Genomic DNA, 16,371 nt, shown 5'->3' with positions numbered 1-16,371 from the left:
CCTGCAGAATTCCATCTCCATCTAAATGATCCTGAATTCCACCCCTTGATCATTGCCTCCATGATTTTCCCTACTACTGAGGTTACACTGGCCGATCGGTAATTTCCCGTTACACTCCTAGAACCACCTTTATATTTCAATTTACACCAGCCCAATGGAATCTCTCCTGAGTTCAGTGATGCTCTCATAACTAGCCTTAATGGTTCAGTGCACTCACTTGCCGCCTCCTTTAAGATTATAGAGTATATGCTATCAACCACAGGAGCCTTAATTGCCTGTAGGCACGAAAGTTTTCTCATTAAATCAACATGTTAAATTTCAACATCATTAATTACATTTTTATCAACTTCACTTCCATAACATCTCATTGACACAAAGGGTTTTTTTTTATGTAAATATCGATGCAAAGTATCTGTTGAGTTCATCTGCAACTATCCCACGTCCATTATATAAGGGTCCAATCTGATTTGTCCTTCTGTTCCTTTCATTTATGTATGTGAAGAATTTCTTAACTGCACTCTTTGCTCTCTACCAGACTCAGTAAAGATACTGTAGTGAAAATTATACTTCACTTAATAAAATGTCTTTCTCCTTCAGAAAATAAAGAATGCAATTCAACCATGGAAAACCAACACGGAACAGAACATCAGTGTCAGCAAATTCTTTCCAAAATAAGAAATTGCCTGACTCCAATGAGATTTTAAAAGATGAACTTGAGTTGGAAATTAATGAAATACTTTTAACTATTTTTGCTAAAAAAAAGTTCAAAGCCTAGAAAATATGGACTGAGATCGTTTTCGATTATCTCAGTATAATAGTACCAGAGTAGAATCTGCAAGGGTTTTTTCTGCTGCTAATCAAATATTTACCAAAATTAGATCCATTTTAAACGATCATACTATTGATTGCTTATGTTTCTTAAGAGCTCACTTTATTCGGACAGGTAGTGTGGATGCTTAAACATAACTAAACTTTGCAGTAATAATAGGTATTTTTTTGTTTTTAGAATAACTGTATTTTAATACTGTATTTCAGAATATTTATTATTGCAATAAAAGTTTATTTAAAACATGAATAATTCAAGTAATTACAGTACTTGTTTTTTTCCTTACTTTATTGCACCTAATTGTAATCAAAATTTATCGAGAAAAATGTTTGTTTTTGGCAATGTAGTAATTTGCAGACCTAAAGTCTTTCTTGGTAAGAGTGTCCTTGACTAATCTTGTTGCTCTTCTCTGCACCTCTTCCAACTGTTCATCCTCATCCCTCTTAAAATGAGGCTTCCAGACCTGTATGCAAGTACTCAAGATCCAGCCTAACCATAACTTTAAACAACTGGATAATTATCTCCTTGTCCCTGTTAGCAAAATTCCTGTATATCAATAACAGAACACCATGGGTTAACTTAGCAGCCACTGCATTGTTCAGTGAATATCATGTCAGACTGCACAATTACCCCTAGATCTCTTTCATACTCCACCACCTCGTGCCACTCATTTGGTATGTTGTTCTGGGATTAGTGCTTCCCATATGTAGTAATTTGCATTAATAAAGTTAAACCTCAGTTGCCACTTCTCAGCTGCTCTGTCTAGTTTTGTTTGTAGTGATACCTTTGTATCACTACAAACTTAGACAAGAAGATTGATATGCCTTCATCAATATCATTAATAAAAATTGAAAACTGTAAGGGGACCCAGCACTGAACCAAGAAGAAGCACACAAATAATATTAGTCCATTAGCTACAATAACTACTTCCTGTGGGACCAGGGATCTTTGCAGTTGAGGATGTCATTATATTATCTGATGATGAATTTATCATCCTTTGTGTCCTTAAAAGATTGTAATTACTGTACAGTGTTACTAAGTTTTGTCCCTGGTAACCATAGGTCAGTTATAGTAAACCTTTTCCAGCCTTCACGCCGAAAATGAGCTTAAATAAAAAAATATATATATATATATTATAACAATTTTTACAGGCTATGGGGGGAAGAGGGATAATTCTGAAGTCAGTAAATAGTTTATTGTTATTAAATGGTAACAGTATTTGAAAGTTCCTGATGAGAACTTTATTGCTGCTTATTTTTGCACACTTACCCCTACAGTTTTTGTTGCTAGTGTAGCTGATAGACCACAAAACAAATTTGTCTTCAGACAAAGAATTACTTTTTTTATAATTAAAAATCATGAGTTGCCGCCATATTTTCTTGTACATGTTGTATGGCATTGGTTCGTCGTCACTGCTGTAGGTGATAACTCAATAAAAATGGTATGGATGGCCTTACAAACTCACAGATCGTGTTTGATAAATTAATAACAGAAGCCATAGCCTATGCTGTTTTTTTTTGCATAACCTATGATTCAGTGGTGGAGTTCCTGCACATAAGTCCATTATGGTCACAAATACAATATGGCATTTGGAGTATTGTCCCAATGTTCAAAATTTTTATTTTGCCTTTGCAGAATGAAAACTTTGTGTCCCCTACCTTCCATAAATAAACATAAATCATACCTTTTTCAATATTTAAATTGATTATAAATCAATAATGAAATACTGAAAAATGTTAGTCAAGTTTACTCATTTTGCAATATTTAAAAGGTAACAATAAATATATACAATACAGTAGAACCTGGATAAGAAGTTTTTTAAAGGAGTGGAGGTTTAGAACTTCTTAGAAGGGAAAATGACCCACGGTTATGAAATATTAATTACACAAATAAAAATGAAAAGATACATAACTTAAAAATGATTTTAAGTACTATTTCAGAATTTATAAATATTTTACACTGGCTATGGGAAACATTTTTTTTAAACTGAGGATTTCTGATTGCTTAACATTTTGTTCATTAAACTCATTTGGTTGGAAGGATGAAGTCTAAAGGAGTTCATCCTTCCAACTATAACTCTTCAAATTAGAAAAATATAATTAGTATAATCAGTATAATTAATATTTGTAGCATTAAAATAAAACTGACAAGGAGGGACAAATAATTAGGGCCAATACAGTAGATAGACAAAAATACGGTTATTCTTTAAAGAATTACCAAAAATACTAATAATCTACAGAAATAAAAGTATTATAAATTCAGCTTTCAACATACCTTAAAGGGTCACAGTTAAAATAAGACACAGCAACAGTCCACTAGGTATTTCAGAACTGTTCAAAACCATCAGAACTTAATGGCAAATGTTTCATGTGGTCGACAATATCCAGTTATGGATATTGATGAAAACAATTGCAATATGTCACTTCCATTATATCAGAATGTTTATACTAAAAAGGTTTTAGGGTTGAAAGCCTCAGACTACGGAAAATTCACTAATTGAACAAGTTAGTGCATAGCATCATTTTAGTTTGTAGTAAATCATGGAAGTAGCTGAAATGGCATTGTTTTTGTTACATCTCATATTGTGAATGCCTTCACAACGAGTTGCCCTGATATTGCACTACCTCGAATAAGCAACGCTTCGCTAGTATAGAATATTGTTACTTATTCTTGACGGATACCACCATTCCAATCCTGGGTTGGTGGTGGTATCTGCCACCACCCAGGTAGCGCAATATCAGGGTAGTGCAATATTATTCAAGGTAGTGCAATATCAGGGCAACTCATTGTGAAGGCATTCACAATATGAAATGTAACAAAAAAATGCCATTTCACCTACTTTGGTGATTTACTGCAAGCTAAAATGATGCTATGCATTAACTTGTTCAATTTCCAAATTTTTTGATTTAATTTTTTTAAATATAAAAATAAAGAATTTCTATATTCAAAAAACATTTAAGTGGGCAAATGTCGTAATAATACACTGTATTCTTTAACACGTGCTTATGCTGGAAAGCTTTTTACATGGGAAACTTTTTTTTTGCAGGAAAATAATACATTACAATATATAGAATTGATAATGGGAATTAAGAAACCAAACCTAGTACAGGGGAAAACTTCTTATGTGGGAATTTCTTATCTGGGTTCTACTTTATATTGTTTTTTAAATCCTACATTTTTACACCCAGCTTGTCCTGCTATGCTAATCTCACTACACAACATTTCACTCTGATGGATATGTTTGGGTTTGGAGGTTGTCCAGAGAGAGCTGTCAGAATACACTTCACCAAACTTCCACCATAAAGTTTGGTTAAAGTAGTCTGATGGTGGGACTGTTTCAGCTGGTTTGGATTTAGTATGTTAGTGATATTACTTGAAACCACAAAGTGTATTGCCTCTTGGATATTTTTAACAGTTTTGAGCTACCTACATTGTGGCAGTATATGAAATGAGCCATTAGTATTATCATGACAAAGCTAGATGTCATACAGCAATCCTCATACAGGGCTTATTTGTGAACAGCGATGTTGGGAAGTTTAGTTGGTCAGCTCGGAGGATGGATTAAGATGCAGGTCTGAAGAATGCAGCCGAAATGGTCCAAGCCCAAAGGTCATCTACTATATATAGTATTAGGTTTTTGAATTGAAAGCTCTTTTTGCAACCACCTGCATGCATGTATCTGAATACTTTTGGTCATATAGTGCATATTGCACATGTAATGCAGTAGGGCCACAGGTCCAAAATTACATATTTTACACAGCAATGATTTGAATGTGATTGTTCATGATAATAAATTATGTAATTAAGTTACAGTTCCACGTTTGGTGACCATATTTCATTGAAATCTAAGTTTTAAAACATGATTACTAAAATTATTGTAGATTATTTCTACTTTTGAAAAATTTGAGATAAGGCTGTACTGTACTGGCTATTTTATATTTATTGCAAACACATGAGACCTACGCAAAAGTATCAGCGAAAAATTCATACCATCTGGAATTTCTGATCCAAAAAGGAAAAGCATAAGATCAAATTTAAATCAAAAGGTAACGAACCCTACAGTCAACCGTTCACGATAAACGAACTGCACAAAGTTTTGTCCACAGCCAGGCTAAGTGCAGTAGCCCAGACCGACATACATTATGACATGATCAAGCACCTTAACAAGACTGGATTTATTGAAACTGTATAACAGGATATTCCAAGAAAATGTATTTCCAAACAAATGGTGCCATGCAATAGTACTAGCTTTCCCTAAACCTGACAAATCCATGCAACTATCGACAAATAGCCCTCACCAGTTTAGGAAAAATGATAAATAAGAAATTGATATGGTATTTAGAGGAAAATAACATCTACACAAACACGCAATGTAGTTTTAGACATCATAGGTCTACTCTAGACCACCCTAGTCAGGATAGAAGCCAACATCAGAAATGCATTTATCAGATCACAACATATGGTTACAGTATTTTTTGAAAAAGTATTGAAAAAGCTTATGATACCACTTGGAGATATGGGATCCTGCGAGATAGCGCCATACTGGACTCAGAGGCAGTCTTCCTATGTTTTTCCAGAACTTCCTTATGAACAGAACCTTCCAAGTCAAAGTACAAACTTCTTTCTCCAAAATCTACCAACAAGAAGAAGGCGTTCCACAGGGCTCACTTGAGTGCCACTTAGTTTGCCATAAAGATTAATTTGATCACAAATCAACTCTCTCCTTCGGTTTCACATGCACTTTATGACTTTAGTATCTCTAGTCAGGCACAGAACATGAACTATTGAGAGGCAATTGCAATGTGCAATCAATAATATAAGTAGGTGGGCACTAGACAACGGTTTCAGACTGTCAACACAAAAAACAATGTGTACATTTTTGTCGCAGAAGAAATCTCCATCCTGAACTATTAGAAGGCAAGAATATACCAGTGCAGCCGAAGGCAAAATTTCTTGGACTAATCTTAGATAAGAAACTCTCATTTGTGGAGCATATCCAGGAGCTACATAAAAGCTGTACAAAACACCTGAACGTACGTAAAATCCTTTCATCAACAGCATGGGGAGCAGACAGATATTCTTTACTAAACCTCCACAAAGCACTAATTAAATCAAAGTTGGATTGTGGAACCCTAGTGTACGATTCAGCACGGAAAACAGCTCTGAAATGGCTGGATCCAGTTCATCACAACATGCTGCGTATAACTACTGGCGCCCATCGTACCTCTCCCATATATAGTCTCTATGCTGAAGCCATCAAATCAGCTTTAACCCTTAGGAGACAAAAACTAGTGTTGAATTATACATTTAAAATAAAACCTATGCATGGACACTCTACTTGGGAGACCCTCTTTGATCCACATTGCAGAAACATATAGCAGAATTGCCAACAAGCAAATCGACCCCTGGGAATTAGAATGCAAGACTTTTTAGCAGTACATAACTTTAATATAGACAGAGTAGCACAAATGGCAGTTCACATTCTTCCACCACGGGATTTGCATATCCCAATATGCAACTTCAGAAATGAAATAAAAAAGCGATACCTGCAGCAATTTTCCAACAGTTACATGCAGCGCACAGAATTCAATTTCCCGACTATATTCCAATATACACAGATGGTTCGAAAACAGACACTTTAGTTGGAGCAGCAACTGTATTCCCAGATATTACTTTAATGCAACAGCTACCGAAAGAGTGCAGTGTATGCACAGCAGAATTATACGCAATAAAAATAGCCTTAACTCTTGTACGAGATAAGCATTACACAAGAAGTGTAATATATACAGATTCCTCGAGTTCCTTACAAGCCAATCAAAACCTAGGTACACCCAATCCTTTGGCACATATGGCAAATACTGACTGCTGTGGTGCCTCCATAGCCAGGTGGGCGGGAGCGGCAGTGCATAGCACACGCTTCTTGATTAGACCGGGGTTCAAGCCTGTCACCACCAAATACGGAGGATGCGGAAAGGTCAGGGAATGACCACCGCATATTCCCGGAGCAATATGGCCTTAGTTGCTAATGCTCATAAAAACCAAATAATAATAACTAACTGACTGCACCAGAAATGAACAGGATACACTTTTCTGCTGGATCCCAGGACATATAGGGTTTGTTGGAAGTGAAGCGGCAGACAAGTCAGCAAAAGAAGCCATACTACAGATCGGAGAAGATATATCAGTGCCGTATTCTGATTACAAGCCTGCGATATGGCGTACTTGTCGGTTGCAATTACAAGAAACTTAGAATCAGCAAACTGCAAACAAATTATACCAAATAAAGCCGAATATTGAAAACTGGATTTATATCGCTCGAAGGTCGAGAAAATAAGAAAGAGCACTGACCAGGCTAAGAAACGGGCATACCCATATTACGCACTCATTTTTGTTGCGAGCAGAGGAATTGCCACAATGCCAGACTTGTGACACTGTCCAATCAGTTCAACACATATGCAAATGAACGCAAACAAGCCTTCAAAGATATAGGACACATGACACCATTATCCTAACAGACCTCTTGAAAAATAGAGATGACTTCACAGATGTTTTCAACTTCCTTAAAGCTATTAATTTATACCACCTCCTCTAAAGAAGTGCATACAAGCAACAGATTAACATAATAACGTATGAATCAGGTTAAAAGGAACAATTTAAATTCAAAGTAAACACCTCTGAAACACATCACACCATATGAACTAGCACATTATGACCCAGGTAGTCCATGCGCCATTAAACTTCAATATAAACAAACAAACAAACAAACAAGCGGTTTTATTTTGCGTATTCATCTATAGCCATAATGCCTTAAATTTAAGAATGATAATAATTATCATTCTTAAATTGAAGGCATTATTGCCATAGATATTATTTTATATATATAACAGGGAACTTTTGGATTAAAAGATGTTAAGACAGTTAACTCAGTAAGTCAGTTTTGATTAAAATTTGAGATGTGGCCTTACTGCATTATGTGTTCGATTTATTGAACAATAGCCATGTTTTTGTGAAAAAAAGTAAAGTACAAAACCAAATAACATGTCTTATTCTATAAAAAATTATGTAGTGGCAATGTTGTTTATGATTCTATTACCTTTGTTTCATTTATAATCGAACTAAAAGAGTCTGAGGGCCAGCAAGTGTGTGCCATTAAATATCGCCTGAGAAAATGTGATATTTAACTTTGATGCACAAGTTTTCTTAATTTTGAAAATCAGAACACCACAGGACACTAAAGAAAGCAAATGCAATCACTTAATAATTATTGCTGAATGATAATTTGTTGCAGTCTGTTTGCAGAAATATATTAGCTGGTTCTATTTATTTATTACCTGAATTTTAACTTAGATTAAGGTGAATAAATTGTTGGTAAACATGCAGGAGGGTGATTCACTTGACCAGCATATATTCTTCATATTGAAATTATATGGAAGTTTTTTTTTTTTTTGGCTATATTTAATTTAAAAAAAGCTTACCACTGTGAGTAATCTGAGATGTCAAGACTCTTTGAAAAACCTGTCAGGAATATTAGAAATGTGGTATGCGTGTTTTTAATTCTCTTTAAATTTACTTAATTGGTTTAAAATTACAGTTTTGGACTGTACAAGTTATTCACATTCAGTATTTAAATATTGTGAATAATGCTAAATGCTTAAAGCAGGAGTCTCAAACTTTGTGATATCATGAATCCCTGAAATGATAAATGAATTTGACTGCAGAGCTGGTTCAAGAGGTTGAGAGCATAGATGCCAAAGCAAAATCGCCTTGGCAGCTATACTCTCATCCATTCACATAAGCTGCAAATGGTTTTTTAATTGGTGAGGTTGCTAATCCGTGCAATGACCTTGTGTCATTGTGGAATATAAATAAGTTATGATTAACTTCATCTTTGTAATGCTCTGTCCTGTGATGGTGACTGATGTTGGCAAGTTACAATAATTCTAAGTGCCATGAAAAGATTTGCCAATGATGCCATTATATTGTTTGATTACACGAATCACAGGATTTTTCATGGAGAATAACTGTTCTTTGAAATAGTGTTGCATATATTTTAATCCTCTGTATAAATTGATTCTAGAGGTGTCTTTTTTATCACTATATTTTAAACAGAATTTCTAAATGCATAAAATTGTTATGCAGCTTGTTACTCTTCATTTCTGTATCATAATTCAAATTGTATAGAAATTGGAATTAATCATTATGCTTTATGATCAATACAGTCCTGTTTTTCACCGACTGGATTGTGGCATCTAAATTGTTGAAAAAAGTGGGGCCTAAAATTTCCTTTTCTATCATTCCATCATTGTTTGTTATCAAACATTCTTTTTGGGTGAGTTCTTGTTAAATTTCAGGTTCAGTTCAATTGCCAACTTTTTTGCATCATCTAGAAGGCATTTAAATTTATCATAATTTCTGCATTTTTAGGGGTTTTATTGATTTTGAAAGCAGGGAGGCAGCTTGTAATATACAGGGTGTCTCAAAAGTATTGGTACAAACATTTAGGGAAGATAGGTAACATCTAAAAGAATGTGAATCGCATAGGAACTCAGAAACGTCACGGGAAAGTAGTAGCAGAGGTAATTAGTGGCAAACATTTATTTGACATAATATTAACAATGGAGTACGAGATGGATGTTTCATGATGTTACAACAGATGCTCCAAGGTTCCATCACGAGACGTGATGCATGCATGACACCGACGCAGCATGGATTAGCAGACACGGTCGAACACACCTGGAGTTTCTTTGACAGTAGCAGCAGCGCAGACGAGTCTCTCCACGAGATCCATTTCCGTCTCTACAGGCGATTCATACACGATAGATTTGAGGTCCCCCAACAGAAAGAAATCAAGGCTCGATAAATCAGTTGAGTGTGGGGGCCAGGAAACGGATCCACCACGGCCAATCCATTGACGCCCAAAACGCTTGTTCAAATGGTCACGAACACACCTTCCATAATGGGCAGGCGCCCAGTCATGTTGAAACCAAATGTTGCGTCTCACATTTGCCGGAACATCATCAAGTAACCCTGGTAGAACTTGCTCAAGAAAGATCCGATATTTAGCGGAGTTCATGCGGGATGGTAACAGGTATGGACCGACTAAGCGGTCAACGACCACACCTGCCCACACATTTATTGCGAAGCGATGTTGTGCCGCATGGGGGCGCACACCGTGTGGGCCCTCTGTTAATCCATACACTAGGTGCATGCCTGCCAGCTCACAGTTCGTGTATCGATGCATGCTCTTTGTGCGGTGACTACTGCTTGAACGAAACTAGCCGACCGGGCTAGCCAGGTGGGTAAAGTGCCTGCCTGGCAACCCAAAGGTCGCGGGTTCGATTCCCGCCTCTGGCTTGGATCAAAGTACGGCAAAAACCTTGGGAGTGCATTATGGCCACAGAAGCCTATGTGCCAACAACTACAAAAAAAAAAAAAAAAACTGCTTGAACGAGTAAACCAGAAATTTTCCCTCTCGCGAACTGATAAACAGCGCCTTGTACTGACTTACAGTGATGTTTCTGGTTATGGGTTCCTATGCGATTCACATTCCTTTAGATGTTGCCTACCTCTCCTAAACGTTTGTACCAATATTTTTGAGACACCCTATATTCAAATTGACCTCTTAGAGGACTTTGGTTGTATTGTTGTATTGGTTGTAAAAGTGTCATGTCAGATAGGCAGCAGATAAATTTGCTTTAATAATTTTTTCCCAAGTGTCAAAAACCTCCACTTCAGTTTTCTGTATAGAATTCATATAAGCCCTCCAAATGTTGCAGGAGTATGTTATACATATGTCACCAGGATTCTGCCCTATAGATCTGCAGTAGTTTGTGTTAGAGGATCCAAATATGAGATCTTTTGATCCATATAATTCAGAGATGTTTTATGGAATTAACATCTGATGAATTCAGTGAACAAAGTAGCACCTGAAAGCCCCTTTTGTTTTTGGCAAACCACTCTCAAACAGTTCTGGCAATATGGCAGGGCACATTATCCTACTGGTACATTCCTGTGCCATCTTGGAAGACAATTCTGAGTGTTCCTTATCAACCACAATGGATATGTAGTTTTTAGGATACAGAAGGAAGTCTAGGGATATGAGGGACTCCAAGTGATTCCCAGGAAAGCCTCTCCCATATCACAACTGCTACCACCTACTTGTTTCTGTTGGACCAGGTAATCAGAATGATTCCTCTCCACAGTTTTTTGACATACCCACCGTCTACCATCCACATGGCATAGCAGAAAATGTGATTCATTGGAAAAGTGAACTTTTTTCATTATGGCAATAGCCCAGTGACGCTGTTTGGATGAAAAATTTAGGCATCTTTGGGGATGGGTGGCCATAAAGTGCTAAAGATTGGAACAAAGACCTTCCAGCGTCACATCACTGTTGGTGTGCCTCAAGGAGGGTGGTCCTGTCTGTCATTTTCTTCGTGGCAATCATGTTGCCGTTTGTGGCCAACAAATGCAATTGGATCACATATGCTGACAATGTCAGTCTCCTTACTAGGATATCGCCATCTGACTTGGCAACCGAAACCACTCAGCAAATCAATAGCAAACTACAGGACATGGCTGACAACCTTAATGCTTTCAACCTCCAAATTAACCCTCTAAAATCGGTACAAATAATTTTGTCCCTAAAGGGCAGCCTAACAACTTTGGAGCCTGTGCTGAATGGCTCCTCAGTTCCAAATGTTGAAACGCACAAAGATCTGGGGGTCATTTTCGACTCCAAGTTATCCTTCAACAATCATAAACCTCATACAGTCGAGGCTGACTTCACTATGCTGGGTCACCAAACAACAGCTGCTCCACATCACCAACCCAAACCTGGTAAAAAGATACATTGTATCAAACCTATACCCGACAATACTGTATGCTTCAGAGATATGGGCCTTGGCTGCCTAATCCAACATTAAAAGAATATTCTCTGCCAAATTCTGGCTTCTAAAATGGGCTAACACCAAACTCCACCTTTCCCTCTGCTCTCAGATCAACGCAGTTAGCAGATGCCCTTCAACTGTGCAGGCTCTGATCCTATATTGGAGAAAGAAGGCTGCTGTTCACCATGAAGATGGCCACCTGTAAAATTACAGAGCCGAACTTCTGGGATCACTGCTCTTGGTGCATTCCTCCCCCGTATCTCCGGTCATCAACACAGCTGCTAGCAAACCATAACCGGCTATTACTAACCGGCAGATTCCTGCCAAAGCAAATGCTGCCCTCACTGCAAGCGATTGATGGGGACCTCCAAGAAGTGGTCAAGAATAAAAAAAAATACAGGAAGGGAATCCTCGTTGAACTGTGCTTTGTTGCCTTCCAATAATCTGGATTATTGTAACATATATGTTTTTCTCATGTGTATTTCTTTTTTAAATATGTATTCTATAAACTTCTGGCACCACCATGCCATGATGGGACTAATTGTTTGTTTATCATGCTGCAATTAAAGATTCTATTCTGTTCTATAAGCATGGTTACCTTGATTGGGACTAACCTCCTCCCATATGGAGGAGGGTTTGTTGGATTGTGGTCTTGCAAACACCACTGGTCTTATCCTGGTTAAAGTCCATGGTCAGCCATTCCATCATTTTCTGTCTACTGGCTTGCACAAGGCAGGATAGTCTGCATTCACCACAACCATCATAGTGTGCATAGTGTTAGGGTCGGGCGCCACCTGTGGTTTCCCACATCTGCGCTCACCACAACCATCAATGAAGCATGGACACATACCATTGGCCCAGCAACTGCTGCATCCATTCATTCTTGGAACACCAACTATAGCACTCCGCAAGCAGCCGACAAGGTTTGCAGTTTCTGTAATGTTGCCTCTGGTTCAACCATTACCCAGCTCTCAGAAATTTGTCCCTTTTTTGAAGTCTGTCAGATTGCGTACTTTGCAGGAATGCCATGAACCTGCAGTATCACGTTTACCAGTTTTCACTGTAATGTGCATCACCAGGCAGCGAGGAACAGCTAATTGCAAAAATACAGTGGTTGGTCATAATGTTTTGACTGGACAGTGTGTGTATGTGTACTTAGACATGTATATATTTTGTTTTCTGTTGCTCTTTCACTTTTTAATGCCCCCCCCCCATTAACTTCATTGCCACACTGGCTTGTCCTTTCAGCCAGCCCTTTTTTCTAAGACCCCCACCCACAATAAATTTATCATGCAACTTTTGATAATTAAATTTTAATTTGTACAAGTAGATCAAATAGAACAATGGTGTTAATCTTAAAACTTAATAAAATGTAACTTTTAATGGAAAAAAAAAACAAGCTTAGTAATAATAGTCTGATCTTGACCCCCCCCCCCTCTTAAGGGGGAATTATAACCCACAGTTTGAGAACTCCTGGTTTAAAGGCATATTTCTAATATATATTAAAATATTTTACATAAATTTTCCTCTGTCATCACAGATGATGATGAAGATGCATTGAGGGAGAACAGTGCCATGACTCTTAATCAGTATGAAATGGAGACTGAAGACTTAGCACTAGAAGAATACTCGCCAGATCTAGATGATTTATTGCCTCCTGTTGCTAGGCTTGAAAAGTTCGCAGATAGTGATGTTATTTATCATAGGTCAGACATCAAATTTTTCAATATTTAAATCAAAATATCAGTTAAATGTGGTATGATCCACTAATATTGAATCAGATTAAACATTTTTTTCACATGAGAAAATCGATACTAAGCACAACAAGTTATACTTATGAGATTCGTACTGACATGCAACCAACAATGAAAATAAACCAAATTATACAAGGATAGTAAACTACAAAACAAAATAAACAAAATCAAATTAGCTAGCAAGAGCACTAATTCTCGGTGAGGAAGACTCTATCACAGAATCCTGAAAAGATAAAGCAATTGCTGGCTGGAACAATAAGGAAAGTGTGTTATTACTACAACAGCCTAAAATAACATGAAATAAAACGGAGTTTATTTTACTTTATGAAGTTGTCACCAGAGTGATAACTTCATAAAGGCTGCCACTGGAATTCTGAATTTCGCATTTCTTTCATTGTCTACTTATTGCCAGCAAACTTACAGTGGATGTCCCAATGAAATCAACAAAGGCAGATTCAGTTGAAAATGTAACTTGGAAACCATTTTTAAATTTACTTGTTTTCATGTTTATTTTCTAAATATGGAGGTGTCAACAAAATTTAGCATGTTTTGTTTTCAGTTTAATCTGCTTTTGTTTGCCTAGGAGCATCCATAGGATTGGTCTCTTCTCTGGTAATAAGCAGTCCATGACATAAATACAAATATTCAGGAATTCAGTGGTAGATGCCTCCATGACGTTACTGTGGTACTTAAACATACTTTTCTGTTTTTTTTTCTGTTGAGTATCAGTATTCGCTTTATTTAAGGTTACACCTTATCTCAGCAGGATCCTTTGATGCTATGGGTGGTTATTGACTCTTGCTAGCCAATCTGAGTTCATTTTGTGGTTTCATCATTTTTGTATAACTGGTTTATTTTCATTTTTTGGTAGCAGGTAGTGCCCTTTAAGTATAATATATTGCAGTTTGTAGCAATTTTCATATATGATTAAAAAAAAAAAAAAAAAGTTTTTAGTTAACGTATGCATTTGCACTTCAGGCACATTATCAAATAGTAAATAATTCATGATTTTTAATAACAACAACAACAAGGCTTAAAAGCAACAACTCTTATGCATACGCCACAAAAATTTAATTTAGAAAATTTCACATCTGCCACATTGCCCATTCATTCCTCCAACCAGTGCATGGCAACAAATATGATATCCAGTGCTTCAGCTGGAATATATGATATATGGATAGTCTATGTAATACTGTATGTATAAAAAAATAAAATAATTGCCAAATTTCTATTGGTCTGACTTAATGAAATTTTGGAAATCTTAAATCATAAAATGAAACTTATATTTCACTGTCCTCTAACACAGCGAAATATTAAGTTTTGCAAAAGTCCATTCACTGGAAGTTGAGTTATTATGTGCAGAGATTAATAAATAATAATTGTTGGATTTCTGTTGGAGCAACTGTAATAAAATTTGGGATGCTTCTGTGTATCATTCTAAAGATCCAAATATAAAATTTCATGAAAATCCATCCAATGGTAGGAGAGTTATTGAATGTGGATGGATGGACAGTCATTGAAATGTCACATATAGACATTGTGACACCCTGTTATCTTCTACATTGGAAGTCCATTAACTCTATCAAGCATGGCATCTTGCATTCACTGTTGTACTGCTGTCTCCTCGAAAGCCTAAAAGCATATGGACATGGTGAAGATGCAAGAACACGTATGCTAAGGCACTTAAAATGTGTTTAATTTGATTCATCACTTATTTTTAATTTTTCAATATTTATTTCATATACAGTAAACCCTTGATTTAATGGACTAATAGGGGAGAAGTGGTGTTCATTAATGCTGAAAGTCTGTTAAATCGAATGTAACCTGTGTGTGGGGGGGGGAATTTTTTATTGTTCTTCATGTCAAAAAAAAAAAAAAAAAAAAGCTTTAATACGATATACAGTACTGTACCAATATAAAATTATGTTGTAATTTAGCTTTTGATTTCAGAAACAGTTTTTTTTTTATACGCCGTAAATTTCACAAACACGTGCTACTGAGAAGTCTTGTTCTAATTTCTCAATTAGCTCTAATTTCTGTGCCACATTTAAGTTCACATGCTTTCTTTTAACTCCTCTATCACTTGATGCCATTTTAAATTGTAAGAATTGCAAAATTATTTAATAAATAAAGTCAGAATTCAGAAATCATAGAAACACTGTATACAACCTGACCACACGATAGCTTGAGGCAGACTGAGACCGAAACAAAGTGAGTTGTAGACCTGAGTGTCCGAGTCACATTCAGTTCGCAAATCACCACCTTCTGTTATCTGGGAAAACAGCTGTTTGTACATGTTTTCAGAAGGAATAAAAAACAATTTCCTGAATCTGATTATAAAAATAAAAGTAGATAATTATCAAAAAAATAATGGAAATAGGTAATTTGTTAATTTTTAATTAATAATAACACTGAGGTTTTGTGTAATCTAAAAAAAATAATATGGTCGAGATTAATATGTACATTACTGTATTATTATTTGTCTGGTCTGTGAAATCCGTTATATCGGGGTCCGTTAAATTGAGGGTTTACTGTATTGAAATCCTTAGTTTTGAAATTAGATTTGACTAGATTGTAGAATCCTTACAGTAGTTTCAAGGGTACTTAATTTAAGTGTTTAATTCCACAGGTTTTACATTAAAAGAAAAAATTTGTATTCATGCTTTAAAAAAAATTTCATGCTGACATTGCTTATATTACCTTTCAATAAGGATTCTTTTTCTAAACATTTTAAACATTTCTTTTAATATATATATATATATATATATAATTTAACTGTTTTCCTTGGAGAAAACGTTGTGCCATTTCTGTTTCTGAATGTTATACTTTGAAATGTATGAAGTGTTATGAATCTTCCTGGAGAAAAAAAGTTCAGTAGAACCCATAGTCCTCCATGCTATTT

General features: G+C 36.1%; 1 protein-coding gene across 3 annotated transcripts in view; it reads left to right on the top strand.

Moving 5' to 3' along the window:
- Positions 1 to 16,371, top strand: part of LOC150079116 (serine/threonine-protein phosphatase 4 regulatory subunit 1-like) — a 672,615-nt gene that overhangs the window by 47,591 nt on the left and 608,653 nt on the right. For all 3 annotated transcript variants that reach the window (XM_090384028.1, XM_090384027.1, XM_090384026.1), the window contains one exon: positions 13,256 to 13,421. In XM_090384028.1, coding sequence (XP_090240154.1) covers positions 13,256 to 13,421 — 166 coding nt within the window. The remainder of the gene's footprint in view (positions 1 to 13,255; positions 13,422 to 16,371) is intronic.

This window comes from Mastigoproctus giganteus, chromosome 10, assembly GCF_048544385.1.
Source record: "Mastigoproctus giganteus isolate SK-2022 chromosome 10, ASM4854438v1, whole genome shotgun sequence".
Lineage (NCBI taxonomy): Eukaryota > Metazoa > Arthropoda > Arachnida > Uropygi > Thelyphonidae > Mastigoproctus > Mastigoproctus giganteus.
This window is presented reverse-complemented; position numbering and strand designations above follow the sequence as displayed.